The sequence below is a fragment of the Micropterus salmoides genome, unplaced genomic scaffold (genome assembly GCF_014851395.1).
Source record: "Micropterus salmoides isolate LMB-PRFRI ecotype aquatic unplaced genomic scaffold, ASM1485139v1 Ms_hic_scaffold_5, whole genome shotgun sequence".
Lineage (NCBI taxonomy): Eukaryota > Metazoa > Chordata > Actinopteri > Centrarchiformes > Centrarchidae > Micropterus > Micropterus salmoides.
The window spans coordinates 17,268,187-17,295,711 of NW_024044237.1; the positions used below are offsets into that span (position 1 = coordinate 17,268,187).

Here is a 27,525-nt window from a genome sequence, read left to right on the forward strand (position 1 = left end):
CAACAAAACGTGCATAATGAAAGATGATGATGATTGTTATTATTTTGCTAAATTAATAATAATAACAATTATTGTTATTATTATTATTGAATGTAGGACTAACTGATCTTGCGGAGGAGGGGTGGGGGTCCTCCAGGCAGACGGCGGAGGAGGCAGGGAGGAGAGAGAGACGAACTGAGGGAGGGGGTGGGTTCTGAGCTCAGGGCCGAGGATTAGAGCAGAGAGCAATCCCAGTACGATGACAGCATCCAGCATATAGCCAACCCCCCCCTACACACACCACATCATCATCATCCGGCCGGGAGGACGCGGCGGATATTTTTTGAGAAACAAACATCGTTTCCTCTCACATTCTCCGCATCACTGATCTTTTTGGGGGACAGCCCTCCCAGGCTCCCGGTTCGTCTGTCTCCTCCTGAGACCACGAGGTGAGTTTTCTCGGTATTTATTTATTGTCTGACGGAGGAGCGCCCAGCTGTGTACGGAGGCGCCTGCACCTTGCGTCCATTCCTGCCATTTGGACTGATATTATCACATCGAAATGAATAATTTAACCAATGGTCGTTCTCACAACGCCTGCGGGCTATGCCAGTGTCCCCAGTTGAGGGAGGCGATGGAGAGATTAAAATCCGATTACAATTGTAAAGGAAGCAACAAAAGACTGACCTTTTTTTCTTTGTTAAGCCTCCTGCTTTGACTGGCATGGCTGCGACCACCGATCAAAGTTAGTGTCCGGTCAGTACAATTATTAATACTGATTAATTTGTGGGCATTTATAAAGCATTTATGAGCGATAGAAACGATCGATATGTGTTTCGTTCATTTTCAGTCACAGCCTAAATAATGGTTATTGGGTAACTCACATCATGCTATACAGAATTACAGTCTGTAACTGGTCATTTTTTTCCCGAGCATCATCTGAATGGCATTCGGACATATTCGCAAACACATGTCAGTGATAGTGGAGGTCCATGCTGCCGTGTGCGCAGCGAAATCACCGTCACTGGCTACTGACTGGAAATGAACTGACTAAATCCTGACGGATGGGGGGGGGGGGGGGGGGGTGCCAGGAGTCTGGGTAGTAAAACACGCACATTATGAATGGGCGTAGGCGATGTGCAGCCACCCTGGGACTCTCGCCTCTGCTTTTTTCCCTTTGCTCATATATCCTTTGGCTAGCAGCAGCCTCTTCATCCCTGCGCTCTTCCGTGCCGTGCCAGGCATGACAAGCGCAACACAACTAGACCGGAACAATGCGTTTTGCTGTTCTCGAGCCTTCTTTTAATGCATGACATGATCCAATATGACCAATGATTGCGGTTTCATTCAGACACGTGTAATGCCACAGCCTTTACTGTGCAGAAATACATCATTAAAGTTAATCATCACTGAGTATTTTTAACAGCGTCATATGCTGCTGCTGGTGGTCCACACTGAACACACACACACACACACACACAGACATATGCACACACCTAATGAATGTAAAAAAAGCTGTAGGTGCTCAGTGTTTTGCTCTGAATGTTGTGTTTGTGTGTAGCGGTTGCCCTGCCACTGCTGCAGGCATTGTGCTGTGATTCAGGAATGTATGCTACAACATGAGATGGGAGTAGCTGCTCAGAGGTCACTCTGCCAGAGGAGAAACACGCTGGGCAGAACTTGCACATCAGGAAAGACTTGATACCCGGCTGTATTAACCTCGATCTTCCCTGTTGACTGCTCCTCTGTCCCACTTTCTGCAGCCTGCCAGCCAGCAAGCCATCCTCTCCCTCTCTCCTCCTCTTCAGTCTTAGCTTCATGCCTCCAGGGCACTCTGTGTTTTCTGGGACTGGTGTTTGCTGCTCCAGCCCAATGCCTTGACCACATGATCATTAGATCAATCAGCTGAAGCTGTTCAGGAATGTGACTCATATTGTTGCAGCCACTGGAAGCTGTTGATCAACCAGTATTGGCCTGTCTGAGGAAATGAATTCAATTAATTTGTGAGTCCGAGTAGTTTCATTGGTGTATGATAATAGTAGTTGATGGATAAGTTAATGGATATATTGATGGATGCACAGTAGGCTACAGATGGATATTAGAATAAAGGTGGGGTAGACTGTAAACATGTATTTTCCCTCAAACTGTACCAGTCTCCTGTCGAAGAAAAAGGAGACGTGACCTCATTGATGTGACAGCTCCATGGTGATGGCACAGTTGACTGGCAGTGGGGCCATAATGTAGGCCAACTCTATTTATGAACATATAGTAGCTTAAGTAAATCATCAACTCTGTAAAACCAGGTTTATCCTTCTATTATTCACCTTGATGTGAAATATTAAAGTCGTGCTGTAGCTATATGTTAGTATTATTGCAGAGCCCAGAGGCCTTTGTAGCTGCCAGGGCACTGGCAGCCCTCATATTACTTTTACTTAAAGATAAGACCTTTGTGCCGTTTTTGAAGGATGACTGAGTTGAAGGAAATTGGCTCATCCAGCCACAGAAGAAGTGAGGCAGACAGTTGTCCAGACTTGCAACATCTCTCATCCTCTAACATCCAAAGACCTTCCTCAGACATCAAGATCTTCCTCTCTATCTCTCTGTCTCGCTGTCTGTCTCTCTCTCAGGACCATTGATAGAGATCTGTAACACAACACAGGACACTATTAATCTTCAAAAGACCCATTATTTAAGAGTGCACTGGGGAACTCAAGCCTTGCCAGGTCGCTGATGAAAGGGGAAATTAAATGAGCGCCGCACGGTGAGCCCATGTCTTCATAATGCTAATGGAATGAGCTGACAGGCTGAGTGAAAAAACAGGTGATTATGTCTGGAAGTCAGGTAACAGAGAACTAAACAGAGAAACAAAACAAGCAACATGGCAATCAACAGACTAAAACGAGTTTACTCTTTGACAGTTGACAGTAATAATGTTTTTCCCCCCTATTATTTCATTGGGTTTGATTCATTTCAGTTCAGTTCGGTTTAGTTCATTTGTTATTATCCCAAGTGGGAAACTTGACTTGCAATCAGGGCACACGATAAAACAAGAATCAGATAAACAACACAAGTACAAAAAACAATCAAAAAATTCAAAATGTGACCAGTACAGTACAATAAGAACACCATAAAAACATTTATATTAATGTTTCTACAGGAAAAAACACATATCATGGACTAATGTCACATACTACGGCATATAAAGCCTAAGGTTGTTTACAGCACCTGTCCCTATTAGGACAATACAGTAAACAATTACACAATAAAAAAACTAAGAATCTACATAGTCATGCTAGCAGCTCTGTGAGGCTTTAATTAGGTGCTTTGAGGTAAATGCTAACATCAACATGCTAACGTGCAATGACAGTGCTAGCATGCTGATATTTAGCAGATAATGTTTAAATGTTTCATCATCTTAGTTTAGCATGTTAGCATGCTAACACTTGCTATTTAGAAGACATTAATTATAGCCTGATAAGTCTGATGGGAATGTCATCAGTTCTACAGGTATTTTAGTCATAAACCAAACAGAACAAAAGTTTTGACCCGATGATGATGCTAGTTGAAAAGTTAAGGGAGCACCAAAGTGACAATTTTTCCTGAGTGAGACATGAATGTGTGCACCAAAATTTTGTGAAAATCCATTCAATAGTTGTTCAGACATTTCAAAGTCAAGGGATCACCAAAGGTATTAGTCTTCATCCTTTGGGGACAATGAATGTCTGTACCGTCCAAAGTGGTGAGGAATAGTGATATTACACATTCTTTCTATGGTGAATATGGGTTATTATCATCAGGATGAAGGTACAGAGTAACGTCCCTGGACACTACGTTTAGAGAGATTTGATACCTTCCAATGTTAAACAAACCCCTGTGATACGATAATTGTGTCACTTGTGTCACATAATTGACGTCTTTAACTTATTCTCTTTTTGTTTTTATTTGTCTGACAATTGCCACAGACACAAGAGGAATTTTCCGAAACTAACTAACTGATTTCATGGCAATCCATCCAATAGATGTTGCGATATTTCATTCTGGACCGAAGTGGTGCCAACATCGTAATGAAAAGCACCTGATCATTCGTGACTAGATGACTGATACCTCTTTTAAAATGATTTCACTTGATGATCCATTTTGCGTTCTACATACTGATTATATCAACAGAATAAAAAACACTTCTCCAAAGGGCGTTTATAAAAAGAAACCTTATAATTTTCTGTTGACACACCCTGAGTTACTGCACTATTAGCCTGTGTCGCTTAACACCAGAGGAGCCTGGTTATTTAGGCATAAAGGGTATATTAGCAACTTTAATGAAGTGATCAAACCTTAGAATATTTAATTTCTTACACGACAATAGTGAGAGTTTATCAGATTCCTATCCAGAATTCTAATTGGCTGATTTTTGTAGAAGCTGCTTGTAATGTGAAGATGGACAATAACCTAAATTTGAAAAGATCATGAAATGCATAAAACTATTTGCAGCATAGAATAGTACACATCTTTGAAATTTAAGGTGGATTCTGTGACCTTCCTCATTTTTATGTCTCTCTTATTTTAGATGGGAATAAGATAGATATTTTTCTTCTGAAGCCTGTTCAATACATTGTCTATTAACCTTTATGTAAATTAATATAGCACAGCATCTGTTTTTCATTTGTATGCAGCCTTTTGCTAGACTGTTGTCTGCTCTATTTGTTGTTCCTCACATTTAAACTTTGCGTTCATGAAATATGAAGCAATCCAGCTGCCTCACATAAACCTAAATCACTTACACCTCAAGTCATCCGGATACTCTCACACAAAATATTTTCAGCCAAGTGTGCTGCTGTTGGACTGAATGTCCGCTGAGTTCGCTCTCCAACTTTGTTGGCAGTGACTGTGAGCCAAAATGAATTGTCGAGTTGCTGAACCAACCCCTGCTGCTGCTGCTGCTGCTACTCCGCGCCCCATGTGGTGCAGCTGTGTCCGGTGTGTCGTATTGAGCTGAAGGGGAGTTTATAGTGCGTTTGTGTGTGTGGGGGTGTGGGTGGGGGAGAGACAAGATGTCAGTAGCTTTACATTTAAAAGCTGCCTTTCAATCACTTAACCAGGCTTCTGCTAGGGTCTGGTTACCAATGGTGTAACACTCCACTTGCTTATCATTTTAAGGCCTGTAGGGTGCGTGCACACATGTGCCGTGTGCTTTTAACTGCATTAACAGATTGCCCCCCGTGCCGAGTCCAGTCTTAATTTGTTAGTGCGGTCTGCTGATTGATAAGATTTTAAGTTTGTTACTGAGAAATCCACCCGTCAGTCAGATTGTCATATCCACTAGCTTGGATTATGTTATTTAGCAGAGCAGCAGCTGCACTTTGTGTCCTTATGCAACTTCACCTGGCCCTGTCCAGGTTGGTGTGACCCGCCATGGCCCGGTCTGACCCAGGAGTGCTAATTGGGCTGTTTTCTATCCAGCTGGATGCACAGAAAGCGCCAATGCAGTGCCACCTATCAACCCCTGAGAAGAGAGAGCGAGGAGAACCACTATGAACTGCATGTGTGCTCATACCAGGGACAGGGTTGAATAACTGACTGTTTTGCCCAAGACAAGGAGACATTGTGTGTGGAAAATGAACGTTGTGGTCGGGGAGGGTTATTGTCTCAAAGAAATGAGATGCACACATCGAGACAGCCATCATTACCTAACGCCACTTCTCTTTGTATAGTGAAGATTGGTGGAGAGGTGAGAGTTTAAAAGGAGGGCAGAAGGGAGAATGAGTGAAAGGCTAGGCAGGCTACAAGGCCTGCTGATGAGCTGTGTGTGTGTGTGTGTGTGTGTGTGTGTGTGTGTGTGTGTGTGTGAGGGCAGCCTGGGGACTTAAGGACAGTGGAGGACAGGATTCACGATTGCTATTGATTCAGAACCAGATTAGGAGGACACTCATCACACAGGCTTTACTGTCTTGGATCAAATTAAAATGTTGTCACGTCATTAGCAGGAGGCAACAATCTCTTCATTTAAGAAACTCTATAGTAGTGTAATTAAGAGGAAAAATAAAAACAGCATGACAAATGGAAACAACGCTACAGGTCTTCTGTTTTATGTATTTATTTATTTATTTAACGACCGACCGTACATCACTGTCTGCAGCCTGGCTTTGTGTACTCAGTGTGTGGAGAAATGCTGCATTGACTCCTTTACGTCTCACTGTAGATGCTTTTGTTCTTTCTTTTCTTCTCCTGCAGCTTCACTTTCTCGTTTCTTTGCCGCTGCCCTCTTCACCCTCTCTACAATTCTCCCCCTTTCCTCCCCCCTCCAATATCCTGTCCTTTCTCACTTTTCTTTGCCTTGGCCAATTCTCTTCTCTGTATCCCTTCCCCTTTTCTTAGCCCCTCGGAGCCCCCTCCACTCACCCCCCTCCCCATCCCTTCAACCCCCGTACGTCTTTCCTGTGTCTCCTCTTCTGTGCTCGGCTCTTCATGCTGCCTGTGTTTGCAAAGTGGCAGAAGGAGGCGGTCGGAGGCCTAGCTAGCTGCATTAGCCCCATGCATTATTCATGTGCCCTGCAGTCTGTGTGGGTCTAGGTCTTCTGCTGGCTTTTCACTGGGACGACGTGGGCCCCTAGTGAAAGAGCTCCGTGTGTGGGACACAGGGCCCGATGGAAGAGCTGCACAGATGGGACCGTGCACTCCTTGATTTCGGCTCCCTCTTATAGATGAAAACCCCCGGGGAGAGTGAGAGTTTACTTCACAGATCAACATTCAAGTGCAACATGAGGCGGTTTCCTGAAACGAGATCAAGAATGTTTATTCAGTGTCTGTCTTGGTTCAGCAGCCGGGCTTTTCACAACAAAGCGTTCCCAACAAACTGTGTTTTTCTCCCAAAGCCAGAGGCCAGCTAAAGCTTCAGCAATATCTGTCCTGACATTCATATGAAAGATTTATCGTCTTTTGTTATTGGCCAAGATATCTGTCTGCCTGGCAGCATTTCGCTCTCCTCCACATCAGGATTCACTGGCTGTCTTCTTTGCTTTTAGAGCGTGCCCAGTTAGAACTGTTAACTGAACTGGGCGTTATGAAATTTTTATTTAGACAACCAGATGGAGATGGAGTGCCTCGTCTCCACATCGCCATGTGCTTCTGAGACTGCAAGAGAGAGAGAGAGAGAGAGAGCCTTGGGGAGCAGAGGAGGGGCCTCTTGGAAAACCACAACCACATAGCTGGTTTGGTCTCACATCTGCTTTGCTTGACATACTTGCGTGTTCACTCTGAAAACAACTGGAATATAGCTCTGTTACTTATAAATAGGTTAAAAGTCCACGGCAGATAGAGATGATCCAATTTAATCAGCCTTGATAACCAGTCTCCTCACACTTTGTTCTAATTATAAACTGGCCGTGTGGTTATGTATCTCATTTATGGGATTTGACAGGTCTCCCTGATAGCATAACTCTGCTCTGCACAGGTGGCTGCACCGGATTGGGATTGGCCCTGATGATCGCAAGGACCCCCCTCCACCTCTTTTCAGCCAATCCTGGAGGGGCTGCAGAGCTGATGTCTCAGAGGGCGAGAGGGTATTTGTGTTCTGGAGTCCTGAAGAGACAAGCCACATCACGGTGAGTCATGCTCTCACAGTCTTTGGTTAAAAATGTGCTTTCTTAAAATATGACGTGGACAAGATTCTGGATCCTGAAAGTGTAGGTGTCCTGACAGAATAAGTGTCCAGTCTTTGACCTAATAAATATGTCCCCAGAGTCAAAACTAATCGTGGAGAAGCAGCGTTTAGTTTGAATGCACCATATATTTGGAACAAACTCCCAGAAAACTGCAGGAAACTGAAACTCTCAGTTCTTTTAAATCAAGACTGAAGACTTTTCTTTTTACCGGTGCTTTTTATTAAATCAAATTTACGGCTGTAGATTAATAACTTAAACTGCACTGTACTTACTTTACTGTCCTGTTTTATCCTGTTTTTATTTTCTATTTAACTCTTTTAAAAATTAAATTTAAATTTTTATTTATATTTCCCTTTGTTGCTTTCATGTTTTATGTAAAGCACTTTGAATTGCCTTGCTGTTGAAATGTGCTATGTAAATACATTTTTCTTGCCTAATACCATATTTTTAGGTAGAATATTTAATAAAAACAAAAAGTAAGCGTTGTAAGTTTTGAACCATGTAAAGGAATACACAGTCAGCATGTTTGCCTTCACAACTGCTTAACTATCTGCTTTAGGAAAGTTATAAAGGTGGGCTGCTATTGTTAAGAGTGAGCATAAAAACCCCTTTATTAAATGCTCAGGATGTGCATTTATATAAAAAATGGCTGGCTGGCTGCTGCTCGGAGAGACTGTCATCTGAGACTACTGCCTGACTCGGCAAGGACAGTGAGGGTGAGAGAGAGAAAGAGAGAGAGAGAGAGGAGAAAATAAAAGACAGAAGAGAGAAAGAAGGAGAATGACTACAAAAACCGCCACCACCTGACTCAGCACAGATTGCAGCACTACACTGCGTCCATGCACCTGCAAGGAACACCACATTCAACACCACTCTGTCAGCAGTCCAAAACGTTTCGTGATCTATACGCTGCTGATTGACGTGTCAGTTTCTGCTCCCTTCAATGATGGAGCGGGACGGGCGTGTCAATAATCAGCTGTCAGCCACCTAGCCGCGCTCATCCCTCCTCATCCACGTCAATCTGCCTCAATCCGGATGAGCGGGAGGTGCTAAAGTGACACCCTGACCATTGCAGACCGAGGGCCTCTAATCCTCTTAAAGGACAGACCTACACTGCATGCTCAGTACTACTGAGGGAGGCTAGTTCTCGCTGGCCTACGACCAGCGATCGCTTCAACAAGAGACAAGCTGAAATCCTGATGATTTTAGACTAATTAATTTTGTATTTTATCTTGTTAATAAGACTTTACCCACAGCAGCACTGCTTAACATCCTCTATTGATTGCAATGCAGTCAAAACCTAAAGTACAGTGAGGCAGTTGCTCTGGAATGACTTTACTCCCCTCATTTATTGGACAAAGGCCTTTTTTTAATTCTCCATACAAGTGCCACAAATAGACTGTTGTGCTTCTTTTAAAATCTACACAAAAGTCTTGACTTGCAGAAGTTTTCTCCATATTTCAGAGAGCTGATCAAACTAAGCTCTCCGCAGCTGGTTGCAGAGACCAAGGCATGGGTCATTAGGTTTTAGGAGCACATTCATCATCGTTAGCCATATTGATCAGGTCTAAGTCGCTACTCTTTCCCTATCCCTGCCAAAGTTTCCCTCCCTTTTCTTTCCCACATGGGGTCAAACAGTACAACACAGCAGAGGTTTTCAAATTGTGAGGCCTTCCCAAGGGGCTTCAAACAATTTCATGGGAGGCTCAGTGAATGGAAGTGAAACAATATAGCATTAGTTATCAAAATGAAATCACACAGAATTGCCTGGGTGTGTGATTGGGTTAAAGAAAGAGTTCAGAGATACAGTAGTTTCAGTAGAAACTTTAGTGGTAGTAGTAGAAACTAATAAACGCCAGACCTTTTTTTAATGTATTTGGTATAGTCTGAAGTTAGGATATCTTGTTGTGTGTCTATTAGATCAAATAACATAATCATAATCCCATAGACATCCAAGAATTTTCTCAAGCTTTGTCTGAGGGGAGGCCCACAGTCTCAGCCCTTGAAAATCCCTGCAATACAGTGAAGTACATCCCAACACAACAGGAAAACGGTATCTGCTGAAAACAAAACACAACGAGAACTTGTTTTACCGTAATGTCACAAAGGAATAACAATGCACAACTACTTAAAATACTGAGAATAATCCGAAACACATGCCTGCCCTGTAAAATCTTTATCTAACACAAAAGAAACATGTACAGCACCCCGTTAGAGTATATTTACTTTATCTATTTTCAGCAATAGATTATAACCCTGTCAGGGAATTATCAGAGGCCTTGCAAGTTCAATGCCAGCATATTGATTGGCTGACAGAAACAAAATACAGTGGAAGTCTTGAGATTTGGTCAGGATTCAGTGCTGACCAGCTTTGCCTCCCTGGGGTTCGACCCTCCATCCTTCATTATGTCCCGAACACTCCCCTGTTTAAAAGGCAAGCTAAGCAGAAACGGCACAGCTGCAGAGTTGTAGTGAACAAGCAGATTGTAGCATATTTATAGTGAACTCTTTGTGAATCCTGTTATTGTGTGATGGCGCAGTTGTTGAATGTGTGTGACATGTGTTGTTGTTCATGCTGCCTATGCTCCACCCCTCTCTTTTTCTCTCTTGCTCTCTGTTCACATATCTGATTATTCATCGTATTCAAGGCAGGCTACACGCTCTGAATATAAAAACAGAGAGCAGACGAGATCCAAATTTAGCTGCCGCTGAATGCACAGTCCAACAAGACATAGCTAAACTCTTAACAGCGTCTAACTTATTTTCTCCCTCCGAATCCTTTCATCTTTTTTTTTTCACGTCTCCTTTTCTCTCTGTGCTTTGCTTGTTGCCATTATTATGTCTGTAACTCATGTCCTTCTCTCACTTTGTCTCTTTAGATAAATGGAGGAGAAGGAGCGATGTAGGAGCAGGTCTCCAGCTCGGAGGGCCAGTCGGGTGCAGCAGGTGGTGGGAACAATAATACGTCGCACCCGAGAGTCACTTAGCAGGTACAGAATGAGCATAGGTCATAGGGCTCAGGGCTGTTTCTGCACCCACTTGTCGTCAGTGAATTGTTAAACCCACTATGGAATACTTATTTTGTTCCTGGATAGTAAGTGTTATTCCCTAATTGCTTATGCCTTAAAAGTATAGAAAATGATTCAAATTTCCAATAAGAAAATGGGTGAATTTGTGTCTTTTTCTTCACATAAAGTCAGTTTTTTTTTTTCCTATACTTTTGAGATATAAGCAATTAGGGAATAAGACTTACTACCCAGGAACAGGGAAGAAATTGTTACGTGGTGACATTCCTACATGAATACTAACACATCATGGGTCACTTCAGCTGTTTAAAGGGTAATGTAGGTATTTTTCAACCCTATTTTCCCATGTTTTTGTGTCTATGTGACAAATTGGGACAACATTGTAACGTAATCCTTGCTGGCAATTGCGCAAAGTCAAATTATGTCCACTAAAGTGCTTGTTTTTGCCACCGACAGGCTCAGGCTTGTTCAGGATGTATTTTTAAAGAGGGAGATCCTTTTTGATTAACCAGAAACATTTGCTCTATATCTCATGTCAAAGCCTTAAGATCACTGAGTGATGAGTGAGAAAATAGAGTAGATTGTGATGGGAAACCACAAAGCCGACAGCAGCAGAAAATGTCCACACAAACCACTGCATCAATAACAAATAAAACAACTTATATAGTTAAAAAAAAATAAAAACAAAAAAACAAAACAATTTTATGTCACAGAGTGGAGAAAACAGCATCATCCACTTCTAGGCCTTCTGCCAGATTCTGTGGTGGGGAAGAAGTGTGGGCTGTGTGGTATATATATCATTTCAAATAAAAATGTAGCTGTACAAATCGGGTTTTTAAATGAGAAAATGTGTTATTTCATTGTTAAATAGAAATGGCTCTAAAACTGAAAAAAATACCCTAAAACCAGAAGAAAACGTAAAAAAAAACAATCATTGACCCATTACACATAGTTGAGTACATATTCTAAAGCTGTCTGTCCTTCTCTCCAACACAAACACACCCCACAGTGAACCACAAATATGCTTTCTAGAGCCCTTCATTCTCTTGTTGTCTGCTAAGTTGTTTCTCATTCTCAGCAGAGGAGGCTGTGCAGAGGAAGCCCGGTAAACTCCTTCTTGGGAAAAAGTCTCATCATGTCACAACCAGTTGTGCAGGACATCAGCCCTCAGGGAGAAGAAGTCACTGTTAGATTTAAACACAATGTATACTGATTCTGTCTATTCCCAGGATGCATTTGAGCTGAGGATTTATAGCAAGTTATAGGAATGTGACCTCTCTCCTTCGCCTCCTGAGTTGACTATTTATGAAGAATAATACAGTAATGGCTACTTGGTCTGCTAAATAATGTTAGCTAATAGAAACTTATAGAATAGTATAACAACGTTCATGGTCCTTAGATGATGAACTCAAGTGAAGTTTTTCTGACTTTTCCTCTAGCGCCACCATGAGGTTCACTTTAATTGGTTCATAGGCAAATATCTTGAAAACTATTGGATGGATTGCTGTGAAATTACAGACTTAAATTACAAACTACAGATATTCAGTATCCCTAGAGTAGGACTGTACGATATTTGAAAAAAACGACATTGCAATATTTTTCTTTTGTGCGATATATATATTGCGATATGAAAAAATACAGGAATTTTCACCAAAGGACTTCAAAGCACTTTGAATTACCTTGTTGTTGAAATGTGCTATACAAATAAACTTGCCTTGCCTTGCCTTGCCTTCAATTGCCCTGTTTGAAAATAATTAAGCATCCTAGAATTATTGGGGTGATTTTGTAGGGAAAATGCATAGAAAATAAAAATAATTAATACTCTTTTGAGTGCAAACCATCCTTTCTTGAACTTTAATGCAGTAAACATATTTTAAACAAAATGATAAAAATAAAAATAAAAGAGCAGTTATACACCAGCCCCCTGAGTGGTTTACAAAAGTTGCTTTTCTTTTTGCAACAAAAACCTACTGTTTCGGTGGTTTTCTCCGGTTTCTTGTTCATTTTTAAGTTGTGGTCAACAACTAACGGGGGCAGAGTCTGCTTTGGTTTGCTCTGGTTTTGATAAACTGAACAGTATTGTGATTGGTGGTTCGCTGTGCATGCAGAGCCTGTGTGTCACTCACTAGCAACAAACTGTATCCAATAACCCTTAAATCAGAGTAAATTGTGATTCATCAGACAGACTTTTCTTGTAGATTAGTCATGTAAAATGGCAAGTTTCCCTTTTGCATCAAGCAGCTAGAGGATGAATTGGAATAACTTTGGTGATCCTTTAACTTTTGATATAGCACCATCATCAGGTCAAAATTGTTATCTTTTACTTACTTACTTTGATTTATGATCTAATGTCGTTCCAAAGTACAGCATCACAGAGCAACTAGCATGGCTATATACTCTTATTCTTATTGTTTAATGTTTATAAGTGTTAATAAGATTAGTCAATAGAAAATTAGCATTGATTAGCATTAATTGATTAATCATTTGAGTCACCTTTAAAGCATTTGCTGGTAGAAGCCTGTTAAAGTATTTTCTGCTTTCTTTTTGTTTTGTATCACTGTAAACATAATCTCTTTTTAGTTTTGGACTGTTGTTTGAGCAAAATGAGTTATTTGGAAATGTCTTTTGGACTAAGGGGAAATTGTGATGGGCTTTTTTCACAAATGTCTGATTTTATAGACAAAAAGTCCATTAGTCAATAAAATACTATCTATTCACAGCCCTATAGTTGCTCTAAAAAACATCAGTGATTGTTCAAGATTCTTCTTGCCTTGTGAAATTATCCTATATTGTATTAGAGTTTTGTAAAATTTTAGAACTACGGTGTAAGAATGACATTGAATTTTCACAGCGACACAACTTTCATTTCTTTGTAATAGTCGGCCATTACCTAATAAAGAAGGCAAGGATTAGATTTTCTATGCAAAGTGATGACAGCATACAGGGACACTGCCTCCCACTTGATCTGTCTGATCTTATCTCGTGATGGCCACAGTGTTGTAACCACAGTCAGGTAACCTGTGACCCTGTTTGACCTCCTCAGAGAGCGGTTGCTAGGCGATGGGAGGTCACAGCGCTCCAATAGTCTGTCCAATCAGTACTTCCAGGCCAAGTTGACGCTGCAGATCACCAGGGACCCGGTCCTTGACAGCAGCACTGGACATGGCTTCACCCTCACCGCAAACACACCCCTGCTGGTCAGGGACGTCATCACAGGTACATGGTGTGTGCGGTGGCGATGATGTGTGTCTGTGTTTGTGTGTGACATGTCCCTTTGTGAGTGCATGTTGTTTTCCTGCTTCCTCTCCAAAGGGCCACCTGCTTTATGCAACCGTGCACCGCCTGCAGCAGGACATATTTACACACACTCTCTCTCTCTCTCTCTCTCTCTCTCTCACACACACACACACACACACAGACACACACATTGACTCTCTCCTGGCATTCAAACTGCAAGGCACAGTGCCAGAGAAGCCACAGAAACAACAGAGCCACCTGCTCATCTTTTCTAAATTCAATCACTTTTCATTTAGGCAATTTTGATGGGGGGAGCCCATGAGAGAGAGAGAGAGAGAAATGCTGATCCATTACTTTTATATCAGTCTTGTAAAATAAGCTGATAAATGCCCTGAGGAGGGTCTCACCCTGCCACCAGCTCTGTAATTGCCATCTGCTGCCAGAGAGAAAGAAGCGATAACAGAAGACAAGATTTAATAGACAGTGAAGATGCCAGCAGGAAACAGACAATGACTAAAGTGCAAATATGGCCAAAGAGAACAAAATTAGTATGAAAGTGTTCCGAGTGCAGGGAGGGAGGACGGGTGACGCCTTTGGATGTGGGAGGAGTCAGCGAGGTGCTGGTGGTGTGGAGGTGAACATGAGAGGGGAAAGTAGTGCATGAGGAAGAAGGATAGAAAAAGAAAAAGGGCAAAGGGAGGGAACTTGAAGAGCCGCAAAAATCAGGATATTGGCAGAGCTGACACGAAAGCCTGACAGGGGTGGGGGTGGGGTTGACTTCTTTGGCAAGAGAGAGAAAATGTGTGCCTGTGTGTGTGTGTGTGTGTGTGTGTGTGTGTGTGTGTGTGCGTGCGTGTGTGTGTGTGTAAGCTTACAAGGCAGTACAGATACCCTCAGTGGGTCAAAAATCAGGGACATACAAGTTTTTGCCAGACAGACAGGGTGTGTGAAAATATGTGTACATGGGCGTATGTGTTTATGCATACATACAATTAGTATGTTTATGTACGTGTGTCTGTGTGTGTGTGTGTATGTGTGTGTGTGTAGAGTAAGCTGAAACTGCTGTGCCTCAGTCGTGCTCTCTTGCCTGAAGACAAATGAGTATAAATAACTAGAGAAAGCAGAGCGGAGCCGAGCTGGATGAAACCCAGAATAACTGTAACCCCTCACATACTGGAGAGCTCAGTTGAACACTGTTGAGTCAGCCATGTTGAATAACCATATGTGTGTGTGTGTGTGTGTGTGTGTCTGTGTATGCCTATATCTGTGTGTATGTCTCCCTTTATCTGAACTGAAATGCAAGCCCACGTGTGCAGCTGGGTTTTTGTTTTATGCAAGCGCTCACTCTTTTCATTGTGTGTTTGTGTGTGTGTGTGTGTGTGTGTGTGTGTAGGGAGTCCTGCCGATGGGATACTGTACCCAGGGGACCAGGTGCTGCAGATTAATGATACAATGTTGGAGGATTTAAGCGACGAGCAGGTGGAAAACATCTTAAGGTGAGAAGAACTGCAGAGATACCTTTCTATCTATCTACTGTATTGATCTATATCTGCAATGCCCAAAGTGTGTGCCATTGTCTCAGCCCTGGGGTGCCAAGCCGAGCTTTTAATAGCATTTCACCACATGAAAAAATAAAAACAATGAATAATAATATCTAAAGGCTGCGCTATTATGCAGCTGAGACTGGTGACATGACATCTCTACAAAAGAAAAGAAATACATTTTACCAATTAGTTATCTGTCTTTCTGTCTGTCATAGTTGTTTGTTGAAGTGTATATCTGAGACAGTGTGATGATGTTTCAGGGTGTGTGTGTGTGTGAGAGAGAGAGAAAGGGTTAACAAGTTAAGGGCAAAGGTCAGAGGAAAAAGTGCTTACTTGACAGCAGGACAGAAAATTAATAATCTCTCTTGTGTGCCTGTGTGGGTTTTTGCATGTGTTTCTGTGTGTGTGTGTGTCTGTGTGTATTTTTTCTCCACCCAGGGACTTGGAGGATTGTATCACGGTGACTGTCCTGCGACACATGACAGTGAGTACAAAGTAGACATTGACGACCACCCCCTCAACCCAAACACACACACGCACGCACGTTCATAAAGAGTCATTACGCCATCCTTCATTTACAGTAAACTTAAGCTCTCTGTGTTTCCAAGCATGTGACTAGAAGCTTGCATCTTCTGACAGTATGAACTGCCAACACGCTGCTTTTAGATTATGATGCGCAATTGTAAACGTGTGTGTTGACCACTTGATTAGGGCTGTGTCTAAAAGGTTGTTGGTCTCATTGCACGGGTTTGAGCTCTATAAAATGTGTGTATCTTAGTCTAATGGGCCTGGTGCATGTCTTTGTGTTGTAGAATCCCAAGTCATCGATCATGTCGGCAGAGAAGAGAGCTCGTCTGAGGAGTAATCCAGTTAAAGTGCGCTTTGCAGAGGAGGTGGTGGTCAACGGGCACACTCAGGTGGGAAAACCTTATTTAACGCAAAATGAAGGCTGTTCTGAGCTGCTGCTTAATGAGTTTCAACTTTGGATCTCAGACACTTTTGATCAGTCTTGATTTGGTCTTATTTTCTAATCATCCAATGCGGCCTTTTCCTATTTCATCTTTTCCCGTTTCATATTGATTCCCCTCTAACCACAATGATATCTCTCACTTCTCTCCATCAGGGAAACTCTCTTCTCTTCCTGCCCAATGTCCTGAAAGTCTATTTAGAGAACGGACAGACCAAGGCCTTCAAGTTTGACAACACCACCACTGTCAAGGTATGCATTAAACATGTATCTAAGAAGAAAGGGGTAATATTACCAACAATTGTAACTAATAAGAATATTTTACCTGGGTCACTTTTGATGACTCCTGAATGGGGGATGGGTAATTAGATGGTTGGCCCAAGAGATGGCAGCATCATTCTTAGGCGGCTGATACCTGTGTGTATCAAAGCAAATACGGAGAAACTTGCTATATGTTTATTTATATGACCAAACCTGAATATGCTGAATATACCTATCTTACTATAACAATAGCAATTAGCAACAACAAGACCCAAAATTAAAATTAAAAGAGTGTAGATGGATAGATAAATCTTGTTACTTCCCTTTTATTTAATGTCAATAGCTAAATTTTATCATATCTGATCGGCTGCCTACATTATTGTCCTCAGAAGATCTGTTCATTGGCCCCCTCAGTTTCTCATAAGCGTTATGAGACCAAACCTGGATGAAGTCGTGAAAGGCTTCCAGAAACAAGTGGGTGCAATTAAGCGCACCACAATGGTGTGATTGGCCCGGGGGTATTAGAGTGTGGGTTGGCTGTTCTTAGCCGTTCTTAATGGTGGAATAATACAAAAATGTAATAAAAAATGTAATATATTGCTTCTGGAGGAGGAAGTTATGAAACATTTAAGAAATGAGGAGAAAACAGTGCAATGATTCAGATCCATGGTTCAGTGAGAATCACTTGTTTGTTAGAAGGGCAGAGCTGGATTTTGCGATTAACTCTAGGTGTCATCTCTAAGTCCACTTGGGCATTGGCAGACTGAGAGCTGTTCACTGGGTTAGTAACTCACCACCAGTAGGTGTTTGTATTTCAATTTGTATCTTCAGCCAAAGGGAAACTGACATGGGAATCAGATTTGACCATCTGCCATCAGCAGACTGGGATGAAATGTGTTTGTCTAAGGGGTCTGAGCTGTTGTTTTTTCATCATTCCAGGACATTGTTCTGACTCTGAAGGATAAACTGTCCATCCGGGCCATCGAGTACTTTGCCCTGGTGCTAGAGCAACAGTATAGCATCACCAAACTACTGCTGCTGCACGAAGACGAGCTCATACAGAAGGTGAGGGAATACAGTAGCTGTGGTTGGCTGTTTACTATAGGTGTAGTTTACTTTTAAGCATAACAGTTACAGTACACCTACTGACAAGAGGGTACAACCCAGCTAAGATTGGATGCAGTGTTGCTTTTACTTTTAGAGCTTGCATCCAGTTTTTATACCACTATTATTTTTGTCTTCACCAGGTGGTACAAAAAAAAGACTCCCATGACTACAGATGTCTATTCAGGGTGTGTTTCATCCCCAGAGACCCCACAGACCTGCTGCAGGAGGACCCCTCTTCCTTTGAGTACCTCTTTTTACAGGTCAGAGGAGCTAATTCTCTCCTTTACAGTACTACTTTGTGTCTGTCTCCTTCTTTGTTCATCTTACAGACTTTGTGTTGTTCAGCCTCCTTCAGAAGTTGACCCCTTTCTCATTTCTTACATGTGGAAACCAAGTCTGCATGGTCATACAGATGTTCATACAGTAAAACTCTGATCCCACTTGCCAAATGTAGTTGTATATGTGATGTTTAATAAATGCTGATCTGGCAACTGACTGTAGTGGGCTCTAAACCTGCTCTAAAAACCATTACAAATAGAGTCATAATCAAAGTTGAGAAGATGTTTGGATTTTGCACGCAGTCGCTCCCCGGATCTTTCTCATATAAGTTCAAAACGGTCCTAATCACATAAAATAAGATTTATTGCTGTGTCCTTATACCTTGTAAACATTTTGCGAGTTAACAAAGAACTTGGTCATCTCCTGCACACACAAAGCCACAGGTTGTCTTTCCATATTTTTGTTGCACACTAAAGGAGTGCCACTTATGTCAGGTTGATTTATTGTTCTATGAGGAGTCTTTGTCTCCTGCTGTGTTTGTTTCTGCTGTGGAAATGTCAGTTTGGGTGTCCCAGTGTTGGTTTACTTCTAAAGATGCTCACGAGCTGTGTATTTTGCAGTGGCTGACATGATGTACTGTATGTTGGTGTGTTATGCAAGTAAATATAAAAATATGATACTTTTCAGTGGTACATTGGTATGTTTATTTTTATTTCAATGTGTATTTGTGATGTCTGTATGCATTATACTGTGATTGTGTGTGTTTCCAGAGTGTGGGCGACGTGCTGCAGGAGCGTTTTGCAGTAGAGATGAAGTGTAACACTGCACTCCGCCTGGCCGCCCTGCACATGCACGAGAGACTCGATAGTTGTGGACAGACCAGGGCCTCTATCAAGTGTATTACGTGAGTCATATGTGTTTGTGTACGTCATTTTAGGGTCACACTGGTAAGACACTCCAGCACTCCTCATAACAGGTTTTGTGTAATTTTGGTGATATAGGGGTTTGAGCTTGTTCCACTGCTGCAGTCATAATTTGTGTGGGATAAGGGTGCATGCCAAATGCCTAATCTATTAATGTGATTGGAAAATGTTTTTGTGTATCTGCACAAGGGTGTGTGTTGTCTGTCTCTGTCTCTTCCACACATATAAGCTGTAAATGCACAAACAAATTAGCACAGATCCATTTCCCAAAGACCACCTACCTCATTGACGCACCGGTCACAGTTTAATATGGTTATATAGGTCATTGCAGTCAAAAACCTCAAACTAAACTGATGGACAGTTACACTAAAGGGACACTGAGTTAAAATATAACTTTTTTGTTACATCTAGTGGCAGCTGTGGGGGAAAAAACATAAGCAGATATATCTTTGCCATAAATCTCTTAAAGTTAATTCTGTATTTGGTTTTAATGAAAAGGTTTTTGTTTTATAAAAAGTGCAAATTTCAAGCTCACTGTTAGGCACTGATTACCTCAGAGATCATATAATATTCACAACAATGTACATGTACAGTATGTCACAATTTACTACATTTTACATTGGCATGTAACAGATGAGCTGGTGAGGCAACACTTAAGCTAGCTATGCAGAACAGTTACCCTCACCTTCAAACATTCATTCTCGTGTGTTTTTCATTCCTGTAAGATTTAAGTAAATTAAGGCTGTACTTGTGGGCCAGCGTTTGCTATATATCAAAAAAGACAAACTAGCTAGAGGCTAGCATTATCTACGTCATAATGTATGTTTCTTACCTGTCCTCAAACTCCACATTGGTTTTGACTTTTTCTGAGTCCCAGACTGCCTCCACCTTTCTAATGCTGCATCAATATATACTTAGTTTTAGGACAGCTAATTCAGGTGCATAAGCACATATGGGTTACTGTAGTTCAATTTCACTTCCAACTTTGCAAGCATTGAGGTAACAGAGCTCCTCATTATGGAGCTGTGGGCTTTTCATTCCTGTGTGTGTGGTAATGACAGGAAGGAGTTTGGCCTTGACAGCTTCATCTCTCCCACGCTGCTGAGCAACATGAGGGAAAAAGACCTGAGGAAAGCCATCAGTTACCACCTCAAAAAGATCCAGTCCCTGCTAGAGCCACGCCAGAAGGTAGGTACAGACTAATGGATGAGTGGAAGGAAGAATTGAGAGGCGTAAAGAGATAGATAGTGACAGTTTAGTAGTGGCTTTAGGGTACATTTTAGCTGAGTCTTACACTGACTTCTAATCTCCCTGATGTTTTAAGTGGTATATGGAGTGACAGCAGGTTGGGAGAAAGATAGATGGTGGGTGTGGGGGTAATTAAAAAGGAAATAGTAGGTCTGGGGCTACGATAATGTTTCTGGGAAAATAAGTGGAGCATATTTCTCAGTGGAGAGCATCGTTTTGGTCAACATTGACATAACCCCCTTTCATTCTGCACGTCCTGCTCTCACTCATTCTTCTCTTTCCTTCCATTTCCACTATGGCATTGTAGGTAATATCTGCTGCTCAGGCTCGGTTGGCCTACCTCACTCAGCTGGGAGAGCTCATTTCATATGGGGGACGATCATATACAGCTACAATGATGGTGAGGGCTAGGAGCCTGATATGGTGGCTCCATTTGCTAAAGCATATATCACATAACCAATTCAGGTGATTACATGTCCTTTCCTCTTAATCGTTACCTCCTCTCCTCCTCATCTTCTCACTCTCACCTTCACACAGCTTCAGGACAGGGAGGTGTTGGTCAGCCTGCTGGTGGGAGCAAAGTATGGGATGAGTCAGGTCATCAACCACAAACTCAACGTGATCTCTACACTGGTGGAGTTCAGCAGCATCAGCCGAGTGGAGTTGCTATCTGAGTCAGACAAAGTCAGCCTACTGCGCATCTCACTGCACGACATGAAGGTATGGAAGACTGTGTATTTCATTCATTTTTGGTCAAAGATACTGGGCTTTATTTTTTCATAAACATGTAGGCGCTTATACACTGACACAGATACGAAAAATGGATATTCTCTTAGCACACCACATTTGCGCCAAAGCTCATGCTAGAGTAAATATAGGTCAAGCATTTCTCCTCCACAACACAAACAGTATACAGCCTAAGGGGTTATGTGGTAGCTATAAAGCTAATTCACTGTACTCAAAGGTGACTCTCTCCCTCTTTCTCCCACTATTGCCTTTTCTCCCTTACCCTTTGGCTTTAATCACTACCGCTTTACCTTATCTTCTACAATGCCCTCCACCTCCCAGCCATTTGCCTTACTGATGGACTCTCTGGCAGCCAAAGACTTAGGGTGTCTGCTGGGAGGCTACTGCAAACTCCTGGTGGATCCCAGTGTCAGTGTCTTCCGTCTAGGGCGCCCAAAAGTGAGGGTGCACCGGATTCCTGCTGAAGAAGGTGTGTGTGGGAAGTTCGCCGTAGTAGAAGGCGTGTGCTATGAGTCCCTATCAAGTGAGCAAAAGTTGTTTCACTTTAAATAATCACTTTCTGGCTTTGGCCTTTTGATAGACATTTTTCACATCACATGTTGATGTATGTCACCAGCCAGTATGGGTATGGATAAAAAAGCCAGACATGTTATAACATCATAATTTAAACGTTATTCTGTTGTGTTTATATACTAACAAATTGTTTGTGATGCTTGTCTGGTGTTATTAGGTTATGTGTCTCGCTGCTGTAGTGACTCAGATGACTCATCAGATGAAGATGACCCAATGGATTCTCAGAACTACAAATGCCCAGACCCAGCAAGTCAGGACTGGGAAGAAAGGAGGAGAGAGGAGGAAGAAAAGAGGAGAGAGGAAGAAAGAAAAGAGAGAGAGGAGAACAAAGGCAAACAGGAAGTGAAGATAATAGTGACAACAGAAGGTAAGGAAAATGAGGGTGAAGAGGAAGGAGGAGCGACAGGAAGTGGTCTGCGTAAATTTAGTATTATGGATGAAGAAATGAACCTGGAGACCACCTGGTACCACACTGACCCAAGGGTCACCAGCAGCTTCTCCAGCTTGTCCAGTGGCTCCTTGAGTGCTGCCCTGGAGGAGAGCAGTGCTGCAGCTAAAGTCCCATCTCGTCTGGATGCACTTCGTGGACCATGCACAACTGAGGTACCAAGCTTGGACATTCACCACCCCTACCTCTTGGAGCCTAAATGCCACCAAGGGCCCCTGCGACCCACCAACCTCAACTACCGTGGCAATGACAACTCTTGCCTTTGCTTTGCTGAGCTCTCCAAGGCGGATTTTCTGCCTAGCCCGCCTGAGGCCACTAGCGATGATGACGATGATGATGATGATGATGAGGAAGAGCAGGGAGTGGAGGAACTCAGACGCATTTCTAAGATCCCTAGTTCAAGAGATTTGAGACTGATTGACAGCACACCCTTTGAAAGATCACCCATTAAAAGAAAGAAAAAGATCCCTCCCAAAGTACCATTAAGGACGAGTTCAATTCCTGGGCACAAAGCAGGACAGGCTGAGCAGCGTCTCTCCAAGGACGAAGAGGGTCTATTCCTTACTCCTTCACCCAACCCCAAACCAGCTCTTTTTGTTAAAGAAACTGCCTCAGAGTCTGAGGATGAGTTTTTTGATGCACAGGAGAGATTTACTCCCCCAGTTCCTGATCTATCAGGTTTGTTTACAGTATATTTGTTATTCACAAATTATTACTTCTTATTATGACTTTGCAGATGAATAAGACATTTTTTCCCAGTGACATTTTTGTAAAGGTCCTTTGTCTCTGGTGGCATGTTTTATGTGATAGGACATTAATGTGATTAAAGGAGGTGAGGCGAAGATTTGTGTAAATCCACTGATGCCTTTCTCTTTCTGTCCTTTTCTTTTTATTTGTCTCTGTCTCTCACAGACGCTGAGCTGGCTGACCGGCGGAATGCTAATCGGTTTAGTGGAACCTTGAATGGTCTTCCAGCTGTCCCAGAGAAAGAGCCATCCTCCCCCCTTGCCAATAAAGCCCAATTATCTAAAATCAAGAAGGAAGTGGAGATGCTCAAAGACCCCCCAAATAAACGTACCAATCAACAGCCCAGTCCACCGAGGCCATCTCAGAAATCCGAAGTTAAGGTTAAACCGCCATTGGCACCTAAGCCCCAGCTGCCTCCCAAACCTCAGACCATTCCTCCCAAATCCCCCCAGCATGGGCGATCATATGCCCACTGCAATGGGGATGTCTCTGGCCGTCTGTCCTCTGAGCTCCTGGAAATGGAGCCAGACACCATGGAGTTCAAGTCTGTCACATCTGGGGCTGGTGGACTACCTCTGTCATCACCCCTGATCACAGCAGTGCGGTGCAGCAAGCAAACATCACCCATGACACCACAAGAGTACAGCCCAAAACAGAATAAAGATCTTAAGGATGAGAATGGAGTGGATGTTGTTTCCAATGACAAAGCACAAATTCCTGTAGAAAAGGAAACTCCTAAAGTTGAGGGGAAAAGCCATGGGACTGCCCAACCCACAAAAAGGCCACTAAACCTACCCTCTATCCCCTGCTCCAATTCAGGTACAAAGCTAGCTGTTCCCCCTCCAGTGCCTCCCAAACCCACATCTCCCACCAATTTCCACCCTTTATCACTACCTGCTAGCTCTCCTGTCTCCCCAACTGATCCAAGCAAAGGGATCTTTAAGGATAGCATCAGTCCACCAAATGGAATCCATCCTTGGAGCAGCCGCAATGGCAGCGTTCAGTCAGGACCCAGGAGGGTCTCTCTGAGTCATGAAAGCCTGTCACCCAAAAATACAGACGCACCTCTCACCCTTACCACCTCCCTCACCTCAACCATCTCCAAAGGTGTTGGGGCCCTAGAAAACAGAGAACCTGGAAGATCTGGATCAGGATCAGACCTGAGGACGAGCTCTTCCAGCCTGGGAGGCAGACTACCAGCTTCTGCCCTGAGAGGGAAGATCCAGTCTCTGCCTTGGTACATGACTCGTTCCCAGGAGATTTTGGGAACTCTGGACTATCCCTCCACTAGCTCTATCAATGGAGACACATCTGGATTTGGCTCCGGTTTGTCTATAGCCAGTGGTTTATCAGACTTAAACAAGACCCCTGTCAAGGAAAAAGAGACTATTAACTCAAAATCAGGAGGGAAAGGGAATATTTTAGAGGATGGAGCTGAGGTTGTCATAGCCACCATCAAAGAGGCCCAGGAAGTGACCTCACACATGAAAAAGGCCAGTGGGACAAATGGCTCCCACCCTAATCTGAGTTTTAAAGACAATAGTGCACACCGCGGCAGTGTTTCATCAGAGCAGCCCCAGTCACGGCCCCATTCAGCAGTGGGCTTGGGAGGTGTGTCCAGCATGCAAATTGGAGGTGACTCACCAACTTCCTCACTCGCAGACAGTACTCCTCCACAGCAGCACCGGGAAGCTTGTGGCTGTCGCACCGTTTACGCCAACTGTTTCAGTGGAGACACTGAGGATGGGATAAGCTTTGATGAGGAGCTTACCGTTTACGAGTTCTCCCGCCGCACACGCCCCAAACCTGCCCGACCCGCACCTGTCTCTTCTCCTACAACGCCCTCCGCACCCCACACTCCAAAACCCAATATTCTGTCACTGCTTAGGGACAACCCCCGTCCGCTATCTACTTTTTCCACTGCCTCCTCTGAACTCAGTCCCCTAGTTTCATGTCCGGTTTCCCCAACAACCTCACTTGGTTGTCCTCTTCGTTCACTTACCAACAAGAATTATGGTGGGCTCAAAGGAGGTTTTGCCTCCCTACGTCAAGATATAGACCAACTTCTGCTGGTCTTAGAGAGGGGAGCCCTTGAACAACCCCAAAAAACACCATATCAAGACTCAAACCAAGATATCACTTCCATCAAAAAAGTAGGGCCTGACCTAAATCACAATGGAACTGAAGGCAGTACTACCCCAGCACCCAGCCCAAATTGTACTGGGACTAGCACCGCTGCCATGACAGAGGCTGAAAGGAATCTTCTTCAAGCAGAGGCTCGACGATTGGCATCTGGGTGTCAGCGGGCCACACGTGTAGGCTGGGCTCCCGATGAAGCCCTACGTTCTTTATCTAACAGCTTCAGTGCCCTGGTTCAGTTGTCAGCAGCCTGCCTGCGAACAAACCCCTGTCCTGGTTGTGACATCTGCCATAATGCGAGCCTGGTCCACAGGGATGAGGACGATGATAGCCAGGAACCCATGGACAAGCTAAAGGAGATAGTGGGTCTGTACCGGGACTTTGTTGGGGCTGTTGAGACAGCTGGAACTGGTGCTGGGGTTGGGGGTAAGAGTGTGGGCCTCACTGGCTCTGGACAGGGTCAGGGGGAGAGTGATGGGGTGAGGCTGCTAGCCAAGCGCTGCACTGTGCTCATCTCCTCTGTATTCGCACTCACACAGCTCTTTCGGACATGCACACTAGACTCCTCGGACCCGTCTGGCCACGTACCTCTCAACTTTTGACCCACTAATAACCCACTGACTTTAGAGGTGAGACAAGAGGAAACAGCACAGAGTGATCTGGTGTGTAACCCCCTGTGTTCATGTACAGTAAGTGCCATGCACACCACAGCACACAAACTTTTATCCACATTACACATACCCACATGGAAAACACATACACCTATCAAATCCCTAAAGGAAGAGAGGAAAATTGCTTGGCCTCTTCTTGGATGCATATGGACTATGCATTTGTACATATGAATTTTATAATTATCTTATAATTCTCTTATTTTATGATACAATATGTGTATGTATGTAAGGATGGATTACCCATGTATGTATTTATGTATTTATTTTTACAATATTTGCACCATGGTCTGTGATGTGCAGGTCTCTGGTAAAAAAAAACAACTATGGATGTCACTGGAATTTTTATTTTTCCTTCTCTTTGAGACAGTATTATGTTATCTTTTGCTGCTTTAAAGATTTCTCCACTTCACAAGGTGTAATCTGTAAATTGTCATTTTCAAGTTTAGTAATAACAGTACCTTTTCCTGACAAAATACAGAATATATACTTTATCACACCTGCAAAATACAGTTATTAACTGATTTGTTTTATATGTGCAGGATCGCACCTTTCTAAGGATTTAGTTTTTCAACATTACAGTCACATATAAATGGGATACAAAACTAAACCATTACTAAGCAGGGAGAGCACTTTTGACTGTTACAGATTGCACCTTTTTATGAGACACATACTCCTGTGTAAAGTGTTTTTCTACCCCTTACCTGGTCCTGACTGACTGTGAGTGAATGCTTCTTGGAAATACTCCCATTACCCAAACGTATGCAGTATAATATGAATCTAGTTTTCATCCAAAGGACATTACATATATATTTTCTGGGAATGTGTTGATGAGGCCTAGGGAGCAAAACAGGGGACCTTATTTATGTAGTTAAAAAAAAGCGTTTTTGACTCGACACAAGGGTGACTGTTAAACTCTGTCCAGATGTAGCAAAGATCCAAAGTCTTAAAACACTGAGCCACAACTGTTCCCCACTACGGTTTCCTTTTAGGGCACACCACCTTATTAATAACATACTGACTGACGAAGATGGACTGATTGCTGTATGCTGGGGTCAGAACTGTAGATGTACATTTATATCTTTGTGTCCTATTCTGTCTCTACATTAGTTTATGGCTATGCAAACATACCCCCCCTCCCCCCACCACATACTGTATTCTTGTTTTTTGTGCTAACATTAAAAACAACAATAGCTGCATTATGTTTGTCTGAATATAATGGATGCTTTCTTTGTTTGTTATGTTGGCCTTTGGGAAAACTTACTGCATCATGGATTGCAACATTTTGCAAAGTTGCATGGCATTAGCATTTGTCAATATAAAGACTCCTGTCTATACTGTCTGTGAATTGTCAGTAAAAGGATTATATTGCTCGATCAGTTTGCTGATGTACAGTGTTCACTAATCAGCTCGTCCATATCACGTAATGCCAGTTAATTCATCAGCCATCCTATTTGGAGGATTTCCATGAGCCACCTACGTCAACAAAAAGGTAATTAAGCCAACTCAGTCAGAAGTTGCTTATACAAATATGACAAGGGGATTGGCCGAAATAAGGACTGCGTATGTGTTCAGAGATAGCTGGTTAGGAGATGGGTACTATCTTTATCTTTAAAATATACGACTGAGGTAAGTTTTGTTACGGTGGCCATGCTTAAAAAATAAGAAGGCAGGTGTCGTGTGTGAGATTTCAGAGCTTCCAGTTACCAAGGAGGTCACGTCTAGTAGCAGTGTCCATCACAGTACTAACATCAAGACATACAGTAGGTCTCAGGAGCATCTTTAGTTGTTCATCAAGCATGCCCAAACAGGGAAGAGTGCCAGTCTCCTATTTGTTTTGTTTCTGTATGGTTACATTGTATCAACAGCATTTTTATTTTCAAAGAGGACATTGTGTTTCTACATGAGCAGTCACTTTTCAGTCGATGTACCAAGAAATGTATTGTTTGGAAATAAATTACACATTGACCTTAA

At 42.8% G+C, this 27,525-nt stretch overlaps 1 protein-coding gene across 2 annotated transcripts; it reads left to right on the plus strand.

The window, feature by feature from the left end:
* Positions 1-202: 202 nt before the first annotated feature.
* Positions 203-27,525, plus strand: frmpd1b (FERM and PDZ domain containing 1b). Of its 2 annotated transcripts, none has more exons than XM_038700363.1 (17): positions 203-428; positions 7,427-7,577; positions 10,517-10,627; positions 13,707-13,879; positions 15,294-15,396; positions 15,883-15,928; positions 16,257-16,361; positions 16,568-16,663; positions 17,612-17,737; positions 17,920-18,039; positions 18,829-18,962; positions 20,043-20,169; positions 20,537-20,629; positions 20,767-20,949; positions 21,298-21,499; positions 21,707-22,675; positions 22,910-27,525. In XM_038700363.1, the coding sequence occupies exons 3-17, from the start codon at positions 10,521-10,523 to the stop codon at positions 25,483-25,485; spliced, it is 5,160 nt and encodes a 1,719-aa protein (XP_038556291.1). In that variant the 5' UTR covers positions 203-428; positions 7,427-7,577; positions 10,517-10,520; the 3' UTR covers positions 25,486-27,525. The 2 variants fall into 2 exon arrangements, with proteins under 2 accessions (XP_038556291.1, XP_038556292.1); XM_038700364.1 differs by having other exon boundaries at positions 21,298-21,445.